Source organism: Perissodus microlepis, chromosome 16, assembly GCF_051167445.1.
Source record: "Perissodus microlepis isolate ML-2025 ecotype Zambia chromosome 16, ASM5116744v1, whole genome shotgun sequence".
NCBI classification, from domain to species: Eukaryota; Metazoa; Chordata; class Actinopteri; order Cichliformes; family Cichlidae; genus Perissodus; species Perissodus microlepis.
Window position 1 is genome coordinate 32,623,993 of NC_140476.1, and position 24,578 is coordinate 32,648,570.

Here is a 24,578-nt window from a genome sequence, read left to right on the forward strand (position 1 = left end):
TTAATACAAACAGAAGACCATAATTCACAGAATAAACTTGACCGAAAAAACACAAAATACTGGGTCAAATGCATCTAGAGACTTACGCAGAAATTTGGTCAGATGTATATAAAAAAGCATATTGGCACACAGTGTGTGACAGTCGGATTGGCGCACTGCACCTAAATGTTTCATTTCAGCTCGGTGCCATAAGTCTTCCCTATGTCTCCACATGGCGGATTGAAAAGGTTATTGTTATGAAGATTTTAAACAATGGGAAGAATTACAAACTATTCTCAGAATCTCCACTTCCTGGTGGAGCTTCATGGTGAGTGAGACATCTGAAGAGGAGTTTATGTGTATTTTTCTTCTGCTTTAAACTGACTAGAATGAACTAAGGGATTGACAGGGAACCCAGACTGAAAATCTTTTGTTGGTTTGTTTGTTTCTTTTGTTTTGTGTTGTTTACTGAGATTTATGAGCCTGTTATGAGCTGAGAACTTCAGTGTTAAATAAATCGCTTGGTGGTTACAAAGTATATTGAGCTGGATTTCATTTAATGTTTAGAGTGGTCTGAAAGAGCTCAAGCATCCCTTGTGCATGGTTTGCAAAACAAACTAGGGTTCATCTTATGTGTCTGCAGAGAAACCTGATTGGCACCCCAGAAGAGGCAACTCATTGTCGAACCTCCTTGGCAAGCAAACGGGCACATAAAAAAGTGGCATCCTGGATGGGACGCTGGCTTGGGAGAATAGCAAGCAGTATTGAATGTAGTTATTGGTTTTGAATAATGGTTACTGATAAGTGAAAATAGATGAGGAAAGTCGAGATCAAACGGCCTTCATCTGTCTCTTTGGTTTGTATCAGTTCGAGGTAATGGCATTTGGACTCAAGAATGCAGCCACTAACTTCCAGAGACTGATGGAAATATTTCTGGGGATTTGCAAGGGGATGACATTATCATCTACTCCACCGCTATGCAACAGTATACTTCAGACATCCATGCTGTCCTGGATAAACTACGTGAAGCTAAGTTAACTGTCAAAATGACAATGTTTTGGACCTACCTTAGGTTTTTGGGACACACAGGCTGTATCCCAATTCAGGGTCTGCAGCCTTAAAGGCCGCATTTTAAGGCCGATTACGTCACAGCGACACGACTAAGGCTGTCCCAATTCAAAGGCTGCTCGAAATGCGGCCCTCAAATGCGTCCTTCATTTCCCTGAATTTTAAGGATGTGGCGGTGTAGACTTTGTGGCCCAACGTATCCCAGAATGCATAGCGCGGCGGTGGGTGTGGATAATTTTGCCAAAAAAAAACGGCGGATGAGGGGCGCCCGAAGAGTAAACTTTAAGTAAGTACTGAATATGATGTCACTTATTTATGTGCAAATGTTTAATAACGAAGAACATTAAAACATTCCTGTTGGCCACATGTCGGCAAAGTTATGTGACATTAGTGACGTTTGTACTAACTTTGCTTTAAAGCCTTTACTTTAAAATATACGCTGTTCAATAGCTGAGCTTAATCTTACAGAGAATGATCAAAGCTCATGTGGAAACAAACAAACAAATGAACAAAAGATTTTCTCCTTCATTTCTGTCAAACAAAGCTGTATGAAACGTTTCCAGCTGTTAGTATCATGGTTGCTAGGCAACCTGGGCAGCGCAACGGAGGCTAGACCGTCCCATTTCACAAGCCTCGCACTTCCGGCCTTAGTGGTCTTTGAGTACACGGCCCTTGTGGACCGTTAAGGCTGCAGACCCTGAATTGGGATACAGCCACAGTTTCTTCTTCAGGGGTGGAAGTGGATCCTGAACAATCCTGAAAAAAAAGATTTCCCTTCTCCTTGAAACATAAAGTAGCTGCAGGTGTTCCTGGGAATGGCATGAGCAGTGTTGGGTAAGTTACTTTAAAAAAGTAATTAATTACTAATTACTTAATCAATATTGTATTTAAAATACTTATCTAATTACTGTGTCTGAACTTAATTACTCAATAAGTAATTTAACTAAATGCTTCTTAAAATCCCTCTAAACCTTGAGTGGGCAACAATAGAAATTAAACTCTTTAAATAATAAATACATTTTTAAAGACAGAGACTCTACAGTACGCAGCGGTAGCATCTCTTCCACAATGTAGCCTGCAATCATTTTTTAAGCTCACCTTCAGACGCTTTCTGTGCTGCTGAAGTAAAATCAAGTTTTGCCTGCTTAGCAGGAGTTGCCGCGGTGTTATCCATGGATGATGAACAAGAATCACTCAGAAGTGTTCGTCTATGCTCTCGTGTCAGGCGCTTCAGCAGATTACTCGTGCTATTAACAGCAGCCGATAGTTTTTTCTCCCCAGGACATAGCTTACATATTACTGTAATGTTCTTGTCTGCTTGTTTCAGAAAAGTGAAGAGACGGGAATATGTCCATGTCATAAAACAGCCACTCGCTTCAGCCGAGTCCGACATCTTCTGCTCTAGAATACAACTATGCAGCAAACTGGTGTGAAATGACGTACAGCTGCACTACAGCGATGTTAAAGCGGCAGAGTTTACTTCTACGTTTAGAAGACAAATTATTGAAATTAAATAATGATATTCAGCGAGTTTAATTATTTTACAATGTAACGCAAGTACATTGTAAGTAACTGTAATTAAAATACCTAAAAATTAACAGTAATCAGTTACTCTACTTTTTCAGTGGAAAAGTAATTTAATTACAGTAACGCGTTACACCCAACACTGGGCATGAGTGGTACCAACAATTTTTGCCCCAGTTCTCACAGCTCACAGAACCACTGAATCCCAGAAGCATAAAGAAACAAAATTCATTTGCACTCCCAGGTGTTAAACTGCTTTTAAAAGCATAAAACAACAACTAGTTTCTCCACCTGTACCAGGGTTAGGGTTACCAGGTCACTCATTCATTGTCTATGCAGATGCCAGTGACGTAGTATTGGGTTCAGTGCTGGCTCAACTAATTCGACTCCAATACAGAACAAGAATGTCTTGCTGTCACCTGGTCCTTGGAAAAATTACCCTACTATCCAGAGGGTCGACATCTTACCATAGTCTCCCAGCATTTTTCTTTTGTCTGTATTCATAAACCCAGTACAAGGTTAATTTGTTGGGCTCTTTGCCACCAGGAGTTGTCTTTTACGGCGGAATACAAAAAAGGCAGGTTTAACACTATGCCATGACCATCATGACTGATCTTTCTAGAGCTTATATGGATGAGTCACAGCCCTGTGCTATGGTACTCTGTTCCAAAAAAAACACTACCCTTCTGAAAATCACTGCTGAGGACATTTAGAAAGCTCACCAGGAATATTTTTGTTGTCCAAAATCTATATGACAAAATTGTGGAAAAGAGTAAAATGAAAGAAAATTCTACCTCAAAAATCATTCTTGTGGAAGATAAGGTTTACAACGTAGTTCAGCTACCCCATAAAACCCTATATCAAGTCCATGTTCCAGCTTTCCTCCATCAACAAGTATTTCATTACTTCGACAATAATCTGGTACAGTCCCAATCAAAAGTTTAAGACCACTTGAAAAATGGCATGAAAATCATATTTTGCATGGTTGGTTCTTAACAAGGTTTGAACTAGAGCTTCAACATGCAAGAAGAAATGTTAGTGATACAAAACATTTTTTTCAGCACTCAATTTATTGAAAACATTGCTTAAACTGAAACGGGCTGATAATGGAAAAATGGATGGCTGGAAGTAGGTTTCCTTAACCTTATAGCCAGTTTCAGTCATTTGCATAATGACCGAAACTGACACCACTGACTAACAATGGCCTGTGAGGTCATGATGATTATGACTATGAGTACCATACACAGAGAGTTGGGGGATGGCTGCAATCAGAGCACTGTAAGATGGTACCCTCTTACCCTCTCTGAACAGAGGAGACCCACTCTTCGTGTTTCAGGGTAGATTTGCCAGTTCATAAAAAATGTGGCTTGGAATCCAGCTCCTTTATTGAAATTAAGCGCAAATAACACTTCAGCTCCTGTTTCTATGTAAAGTGTAACAAGAAATAAATTAGATAGTAAAGAGATCGTGATCTGCTAAACATATAATGTAACATATATTTGGACATGAACTTATTTTCCTGCTGCTAATTTCTTAAACATAATACAGAGAAATGAGTACTTAAAATAAACATAATCTAAAACAACCATGAGGCCTCAATACCTTACTGCTTGCTATACATATACACAGTGCATCCACTGAAATCCATGTGAATGCCTCCGTTTCCTCCATGCTGATATTGGAGAAGGTACATATTAGCGTACATCTTTCTCAATCTTACACTGCTGTGATTGTAGTCATTCCCCACCTCTCTGTGAATGGTACTCATAACCACAGGTGGGAAAAGTGCAGACATTCTGTATTTAAGTAGAAGTACAGGTACCTGTGTTAAAAAAATACTGCAGTATTAGTTGAATTACTGAATAACTTCTTTATGCAAGTAAAAGTGACAAAGTACCTAAACAGGAAAATGGGTACAGTCAGGGGTTAAAGTGCAATCTGCCATGTGGGGGGAAACTGTAGTCTTGTCACAACTAACAATAATTTCTAATGTGAGCTCTAGTAGATTTTCTTTGTGTACATGCTGTAATCCGCTGACCTACTGCTCTTTGTGGATTTACACAAATGAATTTGCCAACATGTACAGTTTCATGAGCCAGCTTGGCTGAGTTCCATTTTCTGCACTAACAGTAAACTTAATAATGTCTTTACACAAGACTATAGTTGGTAAAAATGGGGAATTCACATTTATTTTCACTGCTGTAAAAATAAAACAGCGTGATTCTAGCTTTGTTTGTTAGTGTGTAAAACAAATCTGACGACAACTCCCAGAAAGCTCAAACTAAGGTGACCCAGCCCCCAAACAACTACAAACCTTTGTGGTTATCACAACAAGCAGTGTTTTGTGCTTAATTACTAAGCAATTTAAACAACCTCATATCTTAAGGCAGCTGCAAACGCGCTGACAAAGCGCAGAATAAACAGAGACATGTAAATATTTCCTGCCAGCAGGTGTCGCTCAAAGCGGGAAGTTTCCGTTTCGGTGGGATCACATGACTGTCTATGTCCGGGTGAGAGGTGAGGTTCTTGGTTTGAATACGCTGACAACGCCAGTTTGTGTTTACACTCTTAATGTTTTATTTCTGACATTTTCTGAACGAGGCAACAGTTTAAGGTACGAACGTTCTTGAATGTATGTTTCCTGGTCTTAGCATGCTCGCAGAAGAAGTGTGCTCCCCGTAGTTAGAGGACGAAACGGATTGTTGGAGCCATATTAGTCAGACTCTGGGATTATATCCGAGCAGCTACCTGCAGAGGGGAAAACTGCGCTTCCACGTTAAAGAACATGCTGCTCAACAGTCAGGTAGTTAGTAGCTAGCTCATATGATGAGGAGGAAATCACGCCAGACCTGCAGAGAGACCAACCTCTGTTATAAAACGTCCTCCGCTTTATTTTGCTCTGGAAATAACGCTGCATAAGTATAAAACCTGCTTAAAACGATTAAACGCCTCAAAAGTCCTTCATAACCTTTAAAACACGGTGACCGTTAAGCGACGCACGTTGATCGTGACACCCAATGTCAATAACGTAACGTACACATACGTCTCCATCCGGTCAGCTGCTACACCAAATATGGATGTGAGCATTATAATGCTTCCCAAAAGCTACGTGGATGTTGCTAATCCTGGTACCCTAGGCAGGTTATTTACATTTAGCACAAATGTAAAGAAATTTGTGTTTTCTCAGTTATTTCTTTATTGTAACAATAATTGACGGCCAAGCATTTCAATAAAACAGAGGCAGTCAGAAGAAAACAGTTTCCTCACCCTGTCAGCAGCAGTTAGACGGTCTCATACAGACGTCCAGCCAAGGTTTGCAGGACGATGTGGCCGAAAGCTCTCGACCCAGACAGAACAGACTGCACGCAGCCAGACGGCAGTGCCGGTGTTTGCAACATGTGCACGGAAACCTGAATATGTGAAGGGACAAGTTGAGCGAATGGTCCAAATTCAGAGTTAGGGTTGTTACCGCACCAGCACTGACTACCAGTTAACTTCTGGCACCGAGTAGTGACAATAGCAACGATTAGTTGACTAGTTGTGCACATCCCTAATCTAAAGTTGCTATGGTTGTGTGTAACTTTTAAATGCCCTATTTGCATCAGCCAAGTCAGCTCTGTGTGTTTATAATTTACCTTTATTGTGTTTCATTTCAGTTCAAGGTTGGACACAAACGCCAAACAGTCGTGTGACATTAGTATGTAGTTTTGGAGGCATCTCAGCTTTGAGGGCTGTACCATGAAGTAAGTTCAGCATAGCTAGTTTGGATCAGCTGGCTCGTCAAAACCTGAAATCGCAGGTGGGTCTTACAACAGCGGTTTTCATATTTCCTGCTCCTGCTTCAGTCTCTGCGTGCACTTGCATAAAATCTGTGTGAGACATGTAAGTTTACTCTAGTTCTGCACAGAATGAATTGATTGTGTCCCTCCAACTATGTCAGAGACATGAGGAGGAGTGGGTGATGGAGATCTGTGAAGACCATACAAAATACAGCACAAAAGATTTGCTGCCTTTTCTCCTTTGCCCCATTGCGCCCCCCCCCCCCCCCCCCCCCCCCACACACACACACACACACACACACACACACACACACACACACACACACACACACACAAGGTCGAATAAGAAAGCACCAAAAAAAATTTATTGTTTATTTGTGTGTTGTTTTTTTTCCCCCAAAAAATTTTAATTAATTCACTCATTTGCTAAAGTCATGTGTGTCTCCTGGTGCACTGCAGACAGGTGGACTTCCAAACATGGAAGAAGAGTTGTTGATAGGCTGGCAGGAAGAGAAGCTGCATCTTAAACAGGAGGTGTGTCGGCTGCAGGAGGAGCTGGCAGAGAGTCATGCTGAAAAAGATGAGCTGGAATCCAGGAACAGAGCTCTGAAGGACAGGGTGAGAAGGGGCAGGGGAGTGTTGCTGATCATTAGACGAAGTTAAGCCTTTACATCTTTCTCTCTCCATCCTCCCACCAGCTGTGGCGGTCGTTGTCTCCCTCACTTGCTCTCTCTCTGCAACTAGAGGGTGAGCAGAGGGAATGGAAGAAGAAGGTAAGGGAGGGGAGAGAGAGGGAGGCCAGGCAGGCCCTGCTGATCCACAGGCTCCAGAACAAGGTGAGGCCAAACAGTAGTGCTGTACTCATAATTGGAGGAGATGTAGTGGGAGATGGAAAATATACTGATTGTGATTTTATTGTAGGTGTTGGAATACAGAGAACGATGTCAGCATTTGGAGCTTCAGCTGCAGGATAATCATACACAGATGCTCAGCACCGAGGTCAGACTCAAGTAATAGTATTTGCAGTACTACTAACACACTGCCTGCTACGATACAGTAAAACTACCACAGCGAGTGTCGGCATACAGCTGTTGTGTGTTTGCTTTAACAGAGAATCATAGATGACTCTCTGGAAAGCGCCGTTTTCAGACTGGAGGAGGAACAACAGAGGTAAGTGGGGATGTCTGTCTGTGCTGGGTTAGACCTGCTGTGACCACATGAATTTAGACACTCAAATTCTGGTGACACGCCTGTGTTTGGAAATCAAAGCATGTAGAACTTAGAAACTATGATTCCCACAGTGTGCTGTGCATTGTCAGTATATAGAAAGTACTGTGTAGTTTGTCTAATGAGCCTGAAAAGAAAAGCGTCTGGACTTCTTTAAGCTGCAGGTGTGTGCTGGCTCAGAAAAAGTCAGACATGTGAGTTACACCTTACAGCAGGTCTCCAGGGGAAGAAATAATCACCTGTGACAATCTCTGCTTCACACACCCTTGGCCTGCAAACGGTGGGAACAGTACAGAGGAATAAGCCCGAACTTGCCCCGCCCTCGTTCGTCTTTGACAGCCAAAACACACGGGATCATTTTAAATGCAACAGGTGTGATTATTTGCTGCCGTTTAAAAACAGCATCCTCACTAAACTGTGGCATATATCCATCTGTGATGATCTGACTCTGATCGTTAACTATAATCAGAATCATTTATGATTTTATTCATTTTTGCTCAAAAGTAAAAGTTCATGTAAATGAGGTCGCATTGGCCTTGCATTTAAAATGGACTAAAGAAATGTTGTGATGGGGTGAACTTTGACCCCAGAGTGTGATTATGTGCTGATTCAAAAACAGCATTCTGACTAAAGTTCAGCATACACCACTCAGTGCTAAGTCAAAGTATTTCATGGTTTCCTGTTATTTTCAGTCAAAAACAGGGTGTCTGTGTAGAAGGTCTGCAGGCCCTAAACTGCAAAACGAGAAGAACATGAAACACAGCATTAACAATTTATACTGTATAGTTTAAATAACTGGGATCATTTTGACCCCAGAGGATAAAAGCAGTGCAGCATCAACAACTATTTATTGTTCTTGCTTATAAGATGTTTCAGAAGTTCTCATCATTTCAAAATTATGCAAACGTTTTCATGCAGCTGTGCACCAAAAGTGAAACTCTGCAAAGTTATCAGTGCTAATTATTGTCACATCATTTTGCTGCTTCCTCCATGCCAGCCTCAGGCATTGTACATTTATGTGTTCATCAGTGCGTCCACTTCATGTTGGTCTGAATACTGAATTTTACAGAACACAACAAGCGATGTCAAAGTACAGAGAAGCTGAGGAACAAAGCTGTCAGGACCAACCTGATGTTAGTTCACATTTATTATATAGTTCAGTGTAGTTTTTATACATGTTTGTGTGGTTAGAATGAAAAAAGTTCATGTGGTAAATTCAGCTCTTGATAGGAGGCAGCTCATCAGCGTTTGAGAATTAATGCAATGATTTTATTTCTTAGGGTAATTAAAACACCTACAGTACAGTACATATACTAAACAGTCACAAAAATATTACAATATTTAAATGTAGCTTTTTGCTATTTTACATAAACGTGTATTGTTACTCACTTTAAGGAGACATTTGTTTAATTCTCTTGCTACATGCATAAGGACATTAAGAGAGTCTCGTGTCTGTCAGAGTCTCGTGTCTGTCAGTCTGCTCCTCGGTCACTGGAGGAGCTTCTCCTCCTGAAACATGAATGAAATTCCACTTTCATGCGTCTTCCTCTGTTTATTTGAAAAGTAAACACAGGAACCATTTGTATTGAAGTTCTCCAAAGCTTTGTCTGAGTAAAGGTGCATCCATCCACTGAAGCTTGCAGTCCTTCATCTTTGTTACAGGTTTTCTTCTAGTGGCCAAAAGTCATAACATCATTTTATTGTATTTAAAAAGGCTTTATCAAACCCAGAGCCAGAATTACTGCTATAGCTGTTTCATTTAATGAAGTTCACTTATAATTGTGATTGTTCTACACAAATATTGTCAGTTTTTTCATGACCGTTTAAAAAAGAAGTTTGTGGTTTTATTTGAAGCTGCTGATTTAATAAATTATTGTCTCCCTCCTCAGGTCAGTCAGTTTAGGTGACACCAATAGTCTCCTTTGCAAGCAACTTGTCCAATCAGAGCAGGCCAACCACGCCCTGAAGGAGGACCTCCAGAAGCTGACGAATGATTGGATGACAGCTGTGGAAGAGGCAGAGCAGCGAGAGGCTGATTTGCAGAAAGAGCGAGAGGTCTGCAGTTTAATTGATTTTAAAAGTGACCATTCAGATGGCAGTTATTGTGTTTCTAGATTTGTGTGTGTGTGTGTGTGTGTGTGTGTGTAGCGTCGGCTGTGTCTTGTGGGGGAGCAGCAGGCTCGGCTGCTGTCTATCTGGAGATCTGTGGCTGCTCTGAGACGGGACTGCCACGCTATGAAAACGGCTGCTGACAGGTACGTCTGAGGCGAGGCTGCTTCACTCAGAGGACCGTCTCTGCAGTTGGTTCAGTCCAGTTATTAGCACCACCAATCAGCATTCAGAGGAATTCAAAGACCCTAAAGAAGAGAGAACTTTAGAAGAGGACAGGGTTCAGACCGTTTTCAAAATGACCAACCTGAGCTTGTAAACATGCTGACCCACCTGTCTGTGTGTGCAGGGACCTGTGGCAGCTGAAGGCCGAGTTTTCTCGCCTCTCATCCGTTCTCCTCTCCAGCTGTGACTCTGTCTCCTCCTCTCTGAGGCTCAGCACACTTTACATTAATCCTCTCTCCTTCTCCTCCGCTTCTCCCCCTCTTCTCACTTCCCACTTTCCTCCCTTTTCATTCTATTCTCCTCCTCCGTCCTCCGATCTGGCCCTTTGTCCTCCGAACTTTTCTGCACCTCCTCTCCTCTCATCCACAATGCGAATCTTTTCTTTGGGAGAGTTGGAACTCAAAGAGGAGAAGGATGAGGAAAGGAGGGACGAGGACGAGCAAGGCACTTCAGAGGTGAAGTCTGTTCAGGAGACTCAAGTTTTACAGCTGCAGCAGAGGTAAATTAGCTTCTACCAGACGTTCAAACACATCCTGCACCTCCCTCTGTTCTCCTCTCGATCATTCTCCTTCTTTCTTTGCCAGGATTGAGGCGCTCACTGGCTCACTGCAGACCGAGGTCAGTCTGAGGGAGGAGAGCGAGAGGGAGGCCGAGAGACATAGAGTAGTACAGAGAAGCCTGCAGTCTGTGAGCCATGCTGTGATCAAACTGGTGAGTCTGTTATGTTGGTCAGATGTCCAAGGACAGCGTTTCTATTGTCCTGTTTAACGAAGTCAAATAGAAACTGAATCACTGCTGTTGTTACACGAGTACAGTTATTATTGAACACGTCACCAGTTTTATCAGTCAGTCTATTTCTGAAGGGGGTGTTGGCCAGTAACAGCCAGTAACAACCCATCCAATATTCAAAGACATCAAACCATAGATGTTCATACATTAATCTGTAATAATGAGAAATGACACGGGGAAAATATTAAATACTGAAATGTATTTAATGCTTTGTTGGTGATGACAGCTTCAAGACACCTTTTGTATGGAGAAATTGCTCAGGTGTGATTTTTGACGCGTTCTACAAACAGTTTTTTAAATCCTGAAGGTTCTGCAAAAAGAACTCAAGTGCAGAGTTCATAGATTTTCATTTGGATTCAGGTCAGCTGATTGGCTGGCCAGCTGTAACATCAATGTCCTCAGCTGTTTGTTTTGCTAAAACAATTTACTATTTATTATATATTCATCTCTATGAAGCATGCCAGTGCTGTGTGCTGAAAAACAGCCCACAAACATGATGTTCCCACCTCTAGAATTCACTGTGGGTTTGGGGTTTTGGGGCTGATATGCAGTGCCCTTTGACATCCAAACATGGTGGATTACGGCATCTACAGAGTTGATCTTTGGTCTTGTCTGACCAAACTAAAGTTTACACTCACCATTTATAGGCATAGAGACCTCCAGAGATCTTACACGTGGAAATCTTGCCACCACACACTGCAGGCTTACTTGTGGTTCCTGGGATGTTCAAAAGTAGAATGGGAGGCAGAGCCTTGAACTTTCAGGTCCCTCTTCTGCGGAAGAAACTCGCAGCTTGGATTCAGGAGACAGACCCCATCTGTACTTTTAAGATTAGGCTTTTTTGACAAAGCTTGAAGTTGGGGCTGGATCAGGTGACCCAGCTTTATTTAAATCCCTGAAAGTGATGACGTCTCTCCCAGAGCTCTAGTTCAGGGACATCTACCTGTATCTTGTAGAGAGACGCTCCCCTTATATTGATGCCAGGATTAAAGCTTTCAAAGTGTGGACAGCTGTGTGTTTTCGACCTAGATGGGTAAACAATGCCACTGTGTAGGAGACAAAGAACAAGAGGTTGTTCACTGTTGAAGCACAGGTTAGCGCTACATAGCTAGCTTCAATGAACTCGCACTCGTCTTACGTTTAGTTGACTTTGATATTTACTGTGTAGGGTTAGAAAAGTTGTGTCATAACAGTAAAGTTGACAGAGTATTTTTCCGACGTCAGTAAATCATTCCTACAGTTTGAATGAGCCACCACAGACAGCCAGGGTTGCTGTGGAGAAGCAGGGATTGGTGCGATTTGGCCCGTAAGGCGGGGTTAGGAGAGCTGTGTTCACATACGGGTGCCATACTCTGTGTTCCCTCTGGCAGCTGTAAACAAACGTCAGTTAGTGCATCCAATAGCTCAGCAGCTGTCTGTCACTTTTGCTAATTTAAACTAAAAGATGTTTGAAGGATCCCTGGAGGGCAAAGGACGCAATACCGTTTTGCCCTCCGGGTGGGCGTGTCCCAGTAGCTCTGATGTCACGTGGAAGCTATGATGAGTCTCCGAGTGTGGGCAGGATTGGACACAAATATTGTGGGAGTGACAAACGGATAGGAGCAATGAGCAATGCAATGAGCATTCCTCTCTCACCATGTGTTTATACACCACTCTGCATTTAACTGAGTTATTTTTAATCTCTGGCTGTTTCTCTGTTATTGTAGGGTCTTTACCTTCCAATATACAGTCTATGAGGCGGCTGTTGTTGTGATTTGGCGCTATAGAAATATAATTGAATTGAATTCTTGCAGTAGTTCGTGTTGACGGCTGGTCTACATGAAGCTCTAAGAGCCTCTGTCAGCAGCAGTAAGTGAAGCATTTGAAGTTAGCTTGTGTTCTACTTTGTGTTCAGTCCAGAGTCCTGACCTCAGCCAGCAGTCAGTCGCTGAACATCTCCTCAGAGGGTGTCCTTAGCCTGGATCTGTCCTGCTTGCTTTCCGTCCTGTCTCAGACTGAGAGCGCCCTACAGTGGAGAAATGAGGAATTACAGGTAAACAACACAATATAGTTCTTATATGCAAAGTCACTACTGTTTTTATGATTAATGTGTCAGTGTAGCCACAATATCTGCCTCCTGATCCCTGATTGTCTACAGGTTTTCACAGTTTCACACCAGTTTGTTGGAAAGTGTGTATTTGTCATGTGAAATACTTCAAAGTGCAGGTTTTAACACCAAAGTACTGAAGTAGTTAAAATTGTGTATACTGTTCAAAACTTCATGTTACTGAGTGTTGGCTGTGCAAACTGCCAGGATTAGTCCATCATTTTAAGGAGTTGTCTGTTTAGGCCCAGACTCTGCTGTAGTGTGTTACACTGATGTTCATGATTCCCAGTTTTTGGGAGTCGACACACAAAACAAGTCTGTGTGGACAGCGCTGTGCAGCTGATCCTAAAGCCATATGACAGCGCTTCAAACAAGTACGGACGGCTACATTGTAACTGAAAATGATCATTTTCACACATTTCTGATAAATTCAATTTTCCCTTAATGTTGTATTAAAGCGTAATTTTGTTGTAGGACAGCTCCTTAATTTGAACTAATTTAAATAAATTAAATGAAATAAAAAATCATTATCACATTTAAAATATTGCAAATGTATTTTAGATGTCTAAAGTTATTCAGCCTGATGTTCATTATACAGTCAAAAAGCGGCACATGCACGCCTGCAGTCTGAATCAGTATGGTTATGTGTGTGCTAGTCAAAAGCCTTACTGTGTGTGTGTGTGTGTGTGTGTGTGTGTGTGTGTGTGTGTCAGGGGGCACAACGATGTCTGCAGCAGCTCGGTGAGCAGAGAGCAGCCCTGCACCTGCGACTGAAGCAGCTGGAGGACGACAACCAGCAGCTACACACACACAAACAACAACAGCAGCAGGAGCTCGGCCACATTATGGACGTACTGAGCAGGTTCACACAGAGAAAATCAATTCAGATTTTATGCTACACTTTTGTGTAATTCATGCTTGTAAATGAATTGGTGAACGACACTGACAGAGTTGACAGCTCTGTATTTACCGATGTGTGTGACAGAGAGAAGGAGACGGCGTCCTTCCTGCGTCTGCAGGTCGAGGAACTGCAGAGGAGGGAGGAAGAGCTGAGGAGAGAACATCACAGACTGAGAAAGGAGAAAGACGAACAGGAAGAGAGAAACAGACAGCTGCAGACAGAAATGCGCAGACGGTACTCAGCATAGGTCACCACTGCACTGCACTGTGCTTTACTGGGTCATCAGCAATGCACTGGTTTTGTTTCAGAGTTGAGACTGAGGTGTTGGAGAACGTCCAGCTAACAAAGCGGGAGACTTTGACCCAAGCAGAAATGTATAGTCTGAAGGTAAACAGGCTCAGTCACTCAAGCAGTTTTTATACCTGAACTGAGACGGAGCAGTGATGTGATATTTTATGTGGAGACCAAATATCAGTCAATGAAAATCATAATAAACTCCTGCGTCACCATTCTGAGAGAACGTTAGCCCAGCAAACGTGGAATAAATCAGCTCGAACAAAAACCATCCAGCATAGAATGATAGACCTGCCAGTCTGACCCCATTCAGTTACAGACTGATGACTGGCTGTTTGAAAAAGGTGATAAATCACATTAAATGTGATTCAAATACTACGCTTATTGCAAAATGTTAAAAATCGCAGTCATATATTGTGAAACTATCATATTGTGGGCGATTTAGCTTTTCTTCCATTTAGCACACAGCAGGAAATGGTCCTCTTCAGAAACTGTTGTCACTAAAATAAGTAGTGCATCATTTAAAACAGCTGAACATCTTCTGGTGTCGTCGTCCTCTTTTCTCACAGGGAGCACTAGAGAGGGAGCAGCTGGACAAGCAGCGAGCCGAGGAAGACGCTTCTGATATGAGAGATGCCTTACAGAAGGTACAGACATGACACCGAGAACGTGTCTGTCCTCAGAGGAAGACTCGTAGCTTTACTCATTTGCACAGAATGACGTTCTGGCTGCCATCTTTGTCTCATCAGTCCAGGGAGTGTGTGTCGCGTCTGTCGTTGCAAGAGAGCACATTAAGACGGGAGGTGGAGGAGGGTCGGGATGCGCTAGACAAGCTGTCCGCCCTGAACTCTTCTTTGGCCTCAGACAAGAGAGAGCTGCACAAACAGCTGCTGCAGGTACTCCTCCCTACATGCCCCCTCTCTGTGGCTTCCAGCTTTAGTACATCATGTAAGTCAGTTCACGTGTCTGTTACCAGCTGGAGTCTGAGCTGTCAGAGGGCCAATCACAGCTGCAGGCTCAAAGGTCACAAGTCAGTTCCCTGGAGAGGGAAGTCAAGACCCTAAACATGGATTTCAGCAAGCTCAGGTGAGATCAGTTTGCACCCAAGTCGTCAGGCCAGAACAGTAAAGTTAATTTGATTTCAATCCTGAATAATTAGAGTGTGAATTGTGCTGTGTCTGTTAGAGTACAGAGAGAGGCTGAGGAAGATGCTGTTCAGCAGCTGAGAGGACGAGAGCCAGAGGAAGACGGGAGCTTTCCCTCTGTGGGTGAGAGACAGAGGGCTGGACGGCAGGTGGATGACCTGTCCTTTCAGCATGCCGCAATGTGTGAGGAGCTGAAGGAGGTGCAGGACCGGCTGGGGCACGCAATGGAGGAGGTGAAAAATAGGAGCATACAACAGCAGGAGCAGCTCAGAGAGAGTAGGCGGCTACAAGAGGAGCTGGATAGTCTGCAGAAGCACAAGGAGCAGCTCGAAGTTGATCTGCAGGAGATCCGGTGCTGAGCACACGAAATAAAATCAGGATTTGTTTGTACGGGTCGCATCATACTGACATCCTGTTTCTCTCTGCCTGCAGGTCTCTGTCGCTGTCTGCCCACCAGCAGCTCAGTGAGCAGCAGAAGCGTCTCTCACAGTCAGAGGTGGAAAAATGTCAGCTGAACACACACATCCACACTCTGAAGCAGGCCAAAGACACCTTACATGGTCAGTGACAGGACGCCTAAAGTCATAATATCAAACCTTTATTCCTTAGATCTTGCTTAAAACAAGAATAATGAAAACATATAAATGTGGCAGTTCAAACCAAATTCCAAAAAAGTGATGAAGATATAAAAACAGAATGCAGATCTCATAAACCAACATTCACAACATTAAACATGTTTGAACTGAGAAAATGGGCCTGTTTCAAGACCACTATTAGTCGGTGACACATCTCAACAAAGGTGGCATCAAAAGGCTGAAAAATAAATAGCACCAAAGATTTTAGCTTAATTGGCAACATGATTGAGTATTAAAAGACATCTTAGAGAGGCTCTCTCCCAGTGTGACCGAGCTCTGACTTGCCTCTCTTCAACCAGCTTCTCAGATTTTCGATGCCTTTATTGTTTCACAGGACTCGTTGTAGTGACTGGGCCCCAGAGCCCCCACACCCCACCTCCACAGGTTTGCAGCATGGCTTTAACCCCTGCCTCCAACAGTTGGCTACCAGGTCTGCTTATTCCCCCTCTTTCTTTCCTGAGCCTCCTCTAAGCAGCTTTCCCATGGGACAAGCAACATGACAGGTTTAGACTCCTCAGACAGCAGCAGGCTTGAGTGTGCTGATCACAGTCCTGTCTCCCTCCAGTCTCCCACTGTTCCCAGCAGCCTGTCTCGAGACCACAGCTGCTCTCCTCCTCGGACAGAGTTGTGATGATTGACTCGATAGCTCTGAGGACAACATGTCTCAAACTTTCTAACGTTCACACACTCAAGTGAAACATAGTGAACACACTCAAGTGAAACATATCAGTTGTGCTGACATTAATAGGAACAACAGTGATTTTGATGTAAAGTACTTTAGTTGTATTTAAAACTTTTTTTTGTCTTTTTAAAGGGGAGATCCAGTGTCTGAGAGGCGAGCTGGAGGAGATGATGTCCAGGGCAGAAGATGAGAAGAAGAGGAGAGAGATGAGTGAGGAGGAGAGGAAGGCACTGCAAGAGGACATGGAGAGGATGACAGAGGAGATAGAGAAGCTGAGAAGGAGAAGAAGAAGGGAGGAAATGGAGAGGAAGGATGAGACGGAGGCCGAACAGGAAGAAAGGAGTTTCTTTAGTGAGAACTCGGGGAGAAGAGAAGGAGCTGAGGTGCTGAGGAATTGCATTGAGGGATTAACTGAGGAGGTGGAGGAGAGGCAAAGAGAAGAGGAGAAAATGAGGAAGGAGGTAATAGAGATGAAGACTCAAATCAACCTCATGATAGAAAGAGTACAGCGATTAGAGGGAGAGAAGGAGGAACTGGAAGAGGAGGTAAAGAGGACAGAGGAAAGGCTGAGAGAGGAGAAGGAGTTTTGGGAGGAGAGGAGAAGAGAGGAGACAAAGCAGAGGGACCGAGAAGTGGAAGCCCTCTGTGAGCGGATGGAGAGATTAAAAAGGGAGGAGGAAAGGGAGAAGAAGGTGGACCAGCTGAGGACAGAAGCTGAGAGGGACAGATGGAGGGTGAGAGTGGAAGAACAAGAGGAGGAGATTAACAGACTGAAAAAAGAAATCTCAACATCACAAGCGGATGAAAGGAGAAAGAAAGACAAACTGCTCGAGGAGAAGGAGGAGGTGGTTGCAAAGCTGCTCGAGAAGCTAAAGGAGAAAGCGGCGGAGGCAGAGCTGATGAGGCAAAGGCTGAATGCGGCCAATGAGAAGTTTAATGAATTTAAGGCAGAGGCGAAATGTAAGGAGCAGAGCCTGGAGTTACAGGTGAGGGAAAGAGAAGAAGTAGTGGAGGAACATCGGGAACATCTGAAGGAGGGGGAGGAGGAAGGAGAGAGGGACCATCAAGAGGTGAATGCCAGACTAAAGCAAAAGGAGGTAAGAGGAAGTAGGAAAGGTATGGAAAAAGATGACACGATCTCCTCCCAGGTTAGGGAGCTACAGGAGGGACAGACAAAGAGCGAGGGAGCAAGGAAAGGAGTAAGAGAAATGGAGGAAGCCCGTGACAGGCTGCAGGTGGAGATAAAGGAGTGGCAGGAGAGGGCAGAACACAGCGAGAGTGAGGCTACAAAGCTTAACCATATCTGTGTGGAGCAAGAGGAGGTGCAGCGGTTAAGAGCTATACTGGAGGAGAAGGACGAGGAGAGAAGAGAATGGGAGGCACTAAGTAGAACTGAGAAAGAAAACACGAGGAGACTGCAAAGTAAGCTGATGGAGGTCGGGGAGGAGAAGAAGAGATTAGAGGAGAAAGTTAGGGAGGCCGAGGAAGAGAGAGAAGCACTTAGGAGAGCTGGGGAGGAGACAAAGAGGCTGGAGGAGCAACTGTCTGAAGTAGAAAGTGACATGAAGGACCAAAGAGAGGTGCTGAGGAAGACGGTGGAGGAGAAGAGGAGACTGGAGAACACGCTAAAGGAAGTTCAGGAGACGACGAAAGGAGAAATGGATGAGCTGATGATACTGAGGGAAGAGAAGAAACGTCTGCAGGATAAATCGATAGAGAAGGGAAAAGAAGCTGATGGACAAATGAGAGCGAAAGAGCAGCAAGCAAGGCTGTTGGACACCGAGGAGGAGGAGGCGTCGACTCTTAGGAGGGAAGTGCAGAAGGAGATGGAGAGAAGCAATCTAGAGATGTCGGTGCTTAGGGAGGCGGTACAAAAGGAGAAAAGAAGGAAGGAGGAGGCACAAGATGAGCTGTTAAAATGGAGAGAAGAAGCACAATATCTCAGAGAGGTGTGGGGAGAGGAGACGCAGGAAGAGCTGAGGACGACTAAGATGGAGTTACTGGTTATTAAAAAAGAGCTGCAAAAAGAACAAAATGAGAAGGAGCAGATAAAGGAGAAGCTACGGAGGACGGAGGAAGAGGTGACAGCTCTCAAGGAGGAAGTGCAGGAGATGGAAAACAATAAGCTGACAGAGACGAAAGATGACTTTCCTCAGGAGTTGAGAGGAGTGAAGCAGAGCGTGGAGGTGATGGTGCGAAACTCCCTGCAGGTACTTCAGTCTGTCAATCACACAAACACTGTAGAAAAACAGTGATACTGCTTGAACTGAAGAAACCAGCCTGAGGTCAAACTGCTTGAACCCTCTGTAGCAGGGGTGTCAAACATACGGCCCGCGGGCCAGTATTCTGTCAGCTCCAGCAGTAACACGAACCATATATCAGTAAGAAGAACAACGTGCTGTCGTTAAAGTAAACCTCATGTACTCACCGTTTGTCGTCTGTACGCTGAACTGAAGGCTGCTTTTGACGCGGTGGAGTTATTGTGACTAAAGCATTCTGCATGACTGAACACAGGATATACAATCATATCCAGCCTGAGAGACGATTTCACACGTCAGGGAGCCTAATCTTCATCGCTGCTGAGAATCCATGCAGGCAGGGGTGGGACTTTATTTTGATAGGCTCACCATGTGGCCAATCAGATGCACAGACAAACTGGGATCATACCATTACCAGTCTTATGGAATGTCAAATGGTATGACTTTCCAAAAGACACCAAGTGTAGGTGTACAGGCCAGGTACGTAGAAAGATGGGAGAGCAAGCGTGTCGGGAAATAGTGAAGGAAGGAGTGAAAACGTGCAATGAGCAAACATCTGGCTGCATTTCAGTGATACTGGGTGTCTGGATGAGTCTGTGTGCTTGAATTTGATAATTCTTAACTTGTTTGATTTCTCACCACAAACAAGCACGAGCAGAAATTTTTGAACTTTAACTGTTTCTGTTTTTCACTTTCTGCTGTAGAAATGTCTGTTTTTTTACGACTGCAGTTAAAAACCAAAAAGACTGTCTGGGCAATAGGCTGCCAGAACTTTGTCTGTAATTTTGCACATTTCTCAGCCCGTGAAAGTTTATCCATTAGTCAGACCTCAGATTCAGGAGGAACAATGTGGTTTTCACTGTTGTCTCAGAACACCTGACCAACTCTTTATCCTCTCAGGATATTTGAGGTGCAGGAGAGTTTGCACACAAGTCTACATGTGGGTTTTGGCTTGGAGAAGTTACTTGACTGCATTTCTTGGGCAGTATCCTATTGGGAGTATGAAATGTCTGGCCTGTTGTTACGGGCCACTCTGTCCCTGTACAACCATAGCGAGGGCTTGGTTCATATTGCCGACAGTAAGACGGTTTCATTTTTGGTGGGTGTTTGACTCTGTCAGGCTGCCTTTTGTCATGATTGTGTTCATAATATTTATGCACAGAATATGTAGCTATAGCCAGGTGGTGGAGGGTCTCCACCTCGGTGGCCTCAGGATTTCGTCTTTGCTTTTGTGGACGATGTGGTTCTGTCGTCTTGGCGACGTCCAGCTTGTGCTGAAGCGGTTCACAGGCTGGGATCCCATGTTTTACAGTTTTGGGTCGTCGAGCTGTAGTTTATAGCACTCTCCCGTGTTCCTGTCTTCTGTCACAGCAACAAACACCAGTGACACAGTGCCAGTGAAAACCACATGCCCACCCATCATGATTCCATCTGTCCATCCAGATATTATCCAGATATTGTTTTTTACAAATGCAACCTGGAATTATCTCAAGAAGTAACAAAGAAGCTTATACCTGTGAATGAGTGAATTCTCTAATTGAAGCCTAAAACATGTGTAAGTCCTCGTATAGTGTTTGTTCAATGCCTGAACTCTGCTATCAGATCAAACTGTGAATAATAGCACTGCCCCACTACACTGATCATTCAAACTTGTGTTATCAAGGATTTTATTGAAGTTGATCACAGGGTGTTAAATGCTTCTGAGCTGAAAAACGTGCTACATAAGTTCACAAAGATCTGGGGTTGAGCTTAAGCATTATTATAAATAACGTCATCTTGTATATGGGTTGCATTTAATCGCTATGACGCTGTTCTGTTAATTTGACATTGTAATGTAACTGTTTTTATTTCTGATGTGCAGGTGGACACTCTGAGTCAGAGCACAGAGGAGATGGAGGAGGACCGGGATGGAATCGGATTAGCTCGATCACAGCAAACAGATGCAGCTTTGATGGGCTATAAAAGGAGACCCCAGCAGGAGGAGCAGAGCCCAGTGGCCACGTCTGATACAGAGGTCAGTTTGTGGTCAGGCTGTCAGTGCAGCTGTACTCAAAGAACACAAGTGCATCGACAGGAAACGGGTTGTAAAGTGGAGCTGTGTGGGGAAAATGTGTCTGCAGGGTTTGAAGGAGAGACTGATGGTCCTGCAGAGTCTGGTGGCTGAACTGGAACTGGATCAGAAACGACTGAACAAGAAAAACTTTCATCTGGAAAATCAGAAAGACAAACTGAAAAGAGCGACACACACACTGAGAGAGACGCTGCAACAGGTATACACAACAATGAGACAGGTACACGTGCACGCACCCAGAGAGACGCTGTGTACACTTTACATTAAGCCACAGTGACACAGGTACACAGCAGGATGCAGTTTGTCTTAAGTGACCTGAGTTGATTGCAACCACATCCCAGCAGATGTGCCGCGGAGCTTTAAAGAAACGTTGCCGTGTCTTTGCTCCACGTCACGTAAAATAGTGTTGGATCTATTTTTAACACAAGAAGTGTCGAGTTGCACACAGCAAGGTAAAGTGGCAAGAACTAGGACCCAGGAGCAGCACAGAGAATCTGGTCAAACTATATTCTGATATAGGATATAATCTGGTCACCATATTTGCTCCTGGTGTAAACAAAGGGCAAAAGAAGACTGTGTCTGAGTCACAGACCCAGTGTGAGCCTAGGACGGGACAGATTTCAATATGCAGAGACACCACTTTGGCATACTGAGGCACACAACACTAAGAAAGGTATACAGATACACAGCAGACACACTGATGTGAGTACACATTATTGTGTATTTCAGGTGGCGGAAGAGCGCTCGAGGCTCAGACAGCAGCTGAGTGAGAGCATCCAGGTGAGACACAGTTCCCTTATTACAGTAATAATTACAGGTTGTGTTAGTGTAAGTGCATTTCTCCAGACTATGAGGTGTGTGTTTGTGACAAATGTCAATAGAGGCACGTGTGGTTGCAAACCTATTGTGTGTTTTAGGGGTCTTTAACCACCACAGAAGAGCAGCAACTGAGGAGCAAAGTGAGGGAGCTACAGGACCAGGTGAGTGCAAAGCACCAAAAAGACTTCCTGGTGTTCTGATGTCAGGTGGGTGCTGATGATGTCTCTGTATCTCCTCTCCTCCAGGTGAAGCAGCTCCAGTTTGCACTGGCTGTCGGTCAGCAACAAAGGGCAGAGTTCATTCAGCAGTCCTCCAGAAACAGCCAGTCAGTGCTCTCTCTGAGACTTGACCTCAGTGATTCACTAGCAACTATCACACAACATCCAATCCCATCCATCCTAGAGTCTGAGACACAGCGATTGGATCGTAGCATGAGGGAAGAGGAGCTCAGAATGTCCTTCAGCCAGCTGTGAAAATTCAGGACCAAAAGTTCTTAATTACTTTACACTCATTAAATTGAGACGTAGAGCCATCTTGAACATTCAGGTCTCTTCTCTGTGAGCTCTTTACCTCATGTTTATTTATTTAACCTTTATTTATACAGGCAGTCCCACTGAGACCTGCTGTCTCATTTACAATAGAAACACATGTGCCACAGGCTCTGCCTCGTACTCTTCCTGTCAGAGGATTCGAAGCAACTAATTAAAACCAGCCAATCAGAATACAAAGGGAAATAATGCACATACACCTGCTTTTCTTTCTATTAAAGCCAAAACAACCTTTTCTGCATTGTTAGAATTACACAGAATTAACACGATTTAATAACAGTTCTGGTGATTATTGCTGCATTGTAGACATTACTTTGGTCTTCTTCTGTGACCTTATGGTTTCTTTTCTCTGCATCACACAAAGCAAAGAAATTCTTATTTTGGTTCCTTCAAATTATTGTCAGTGTTTCTGCATATTTATTCTTCTGTTTTTGTTCTGTGGTTATACTGGTCATGTTTCACATGCTGGCACTTTAATATTTTTGTCTCATTTTAGTGCCATTATTTCTGTATACAGTCATGTAATAACAACAGCACCTTTTTACAGTCACAAAGCTTAAAAAGCTGATAAACGTTTACAGTCCAACAATGCCGCTTATTTATATTTGTTTGTTTTAATGCGCAGCTCTTCCTCGAGCATAAACCCAGACTCACCTGAGTCAGAGTGGCTCAGGTGAGTCTGGGCCATCGTGTTGTCTTTTCTAGATCCAAAAGTGACAATTTTTTTAACACTACCTTATTAAGGTGGCCACCCTGATTACCAAGATGTATTTATAAATTGCACAGGTGTAAGGTGTACCCATTTATACTGAGTACTAATATTAATAAAATAATTGTCACTCTGCAAAACTGAAGGATCATGGATGCAATGTTCACAGCAGCTGTGATACTTGGACACTGATTAATGCAGAACAAGTGTCACAATTGGCCAGTCTGAGGGGAAGTGCCACTAAATGTTTGCTCCAACCCTGAAATACATTGCAGTGCCTTTCCCACAGTCCTCCAGTCTGAGCTTACTCAGGCTCATGTTGAAGTCAAAGATCAACTCGTGGTGTGTATTTGTGTGTAAATATGTGGGGCCAGCTCGAGGAAGCGTCCCGGGGGGGAAGGAAGCTGGTTTAGACAACACCCTGAAATCTGAGAGCTGCACCTGAATCAGCTGACTGGCCCTCCAGTTCATTTCCTGTTTCATCAAATCACTGTCAGAGTGCGTAGAGCAGCGAATTAACTTGTACAAGTTTACATTTTTACAAACACTGAAATCCCAGATTTATGATAGTTTGCTGTTTTTATAGTTATTCATTTGTCAACATATAAGAGCGGAGACAGTGATTACATCACACATTTATCATCATCTCGTCTCATTTTCTGTTACACATTAATCATGAGTGATTTGTCTTATAAGCTGACTGATAGAAAATTGTCACAGTTGGATCTTAGAGATGCAAACATGAGGCTAAAATGACTAACTCTGAACTAAACGTGTGTAAAGTAAGGTTTAAAATGCAGCTGCAGACACTTTGTTCTGAACATTAGTTTGAGGTTCAGGTGTGATGCACAGCCCGGATAGCTTTAGTTTGAACTTAACAGCTACTTTTAAAAGTTATTTACTTGTATTTTATAATAAAATTATTCTAAAGTTGTCAAACATTTTATGCTCTCTGATTGTTGAATTCACAGAATGATACTGAAATAAATCATAAATGCTATTTGGATTTTTCTTTGTTACCTTTTTACAAAAATATATTTTAAGCAGCAGAAAAAACAAAAGCTTGTAAATGTTTCCAAAGTGGACGCGGTGGCAGATACCAGTGTGAGAAAATCAGAATAAATGAACATGTTAATAGTGTTTGTTTGTTTTTCGTGGAAACCGGGTCCAAATGGCTCTTTGGGGCTTAAAGGTTGCCGATCCCCTGGCTTAGGAAGACAGACTGAGCCGGAGCCCGGTACGGGACACCTGCCTCTACATGCTTCACCTCTCGCTATCGCTCGCTGGGACTGTAAACAGTGTGGATGTAGATTCAGCACCTGACCGGACCTGCAGTGCGGTACTGAAACAGTTTAACGTGGAGCTGGAGTCTGTTTACACACCGCGAAGAGAAAAGAGGGTGGACCGAGATGCTGATGTCAAGCTGAGCGAAACAGCAGCGCTGTCCCTGTGATCACCATTAAAACCTTTACTGGGAAAAAAGCGAGCAGGAGTCCTTCATCAAAGCACCTGATCAACAAACGACGTGAAGTTGTATTAAAATACTCTGGTGAACTGTTAACTTAGTTTGATAACATGTTTCAATTATAAGGGTTTCTAAAAGCTGAAGCGAACAGGGCTGAGTCTAAAGGGGGGCACGAGGTGTACTAGACCGTATTTACTTCAAGGTTTTCAACCTTTTTCAAGTGAAATGATTTAAATTGTCTCAATTAAATAGAATTAACGTTTAA

The 24,578-nt window shown here is 43.4% G+C and overlaps 1 protein-coding gene across 3 annotated transcripts; it reads left to right on the top strand.

Annotated features, from left to right (window-relative positions):
• Positions 1-5,041: 5,041 nt before the first annotated feature.
• On the top strand, positions 5,042-23,988 carry LOC146371257 (uncharacterized). 3 transcript variants are annotated; one of them, XM_084908030.1, is made up of 25 exons: positions 5,042-5,088; positions 6,228-6,370; positions 6,810-6,968; positions 7,049-7,186; positions 7,272-7,349; positions 7,462-7,520; positions 9,467-9,632; positions 9,726-9,832; positions 10,036-10,410; positions 10,496-10,622; positions 12,595-12,732; positions 13,500-13,648; positions 13,772-13,921; positions 13,996-14,074; positions 14,551-14,628; positions 14,731-14,877; positions 14,958-15,067; positions 15,167-15,478; positions 15,559-15,686; positions 16,576-18,653; positions 20,563-20,715; positions 20,822-20,971; positions 21,502-21,552; positions 21,690-21,752; positions 21,837-23,988. In XM_084908030.1, exons 3-25 carry the CDS (start codon positions 6,828-6,830, stop codon positions 22,062-22,064), a joined length of 5,205 nt encoding a protein of 1,734 aa, XP_084764156.1. In that variant the 5' UTR covers positions 5,042-5,088; positions 6,228-6,370; positions 6,810-6,827; the 3' UTR covers positions 22,065-23,988. The 3 variants fall into 3 exon arrangements, with proteins under 3 accessions (XP_084764156.1, XP_084764155.1, XP_084764154.1); XM_084908029.1 differs by lacking the exon at positions 5,042-5,088 and adding an exon at positions 5,095-5,374; XM_084908028.1 differs by lacking the exon at positions 5,042-5,088 and adding an exon at positions 5,095-5,185.
• Positions 23,989-24,578: the final 590 nt, after the last annotated feature.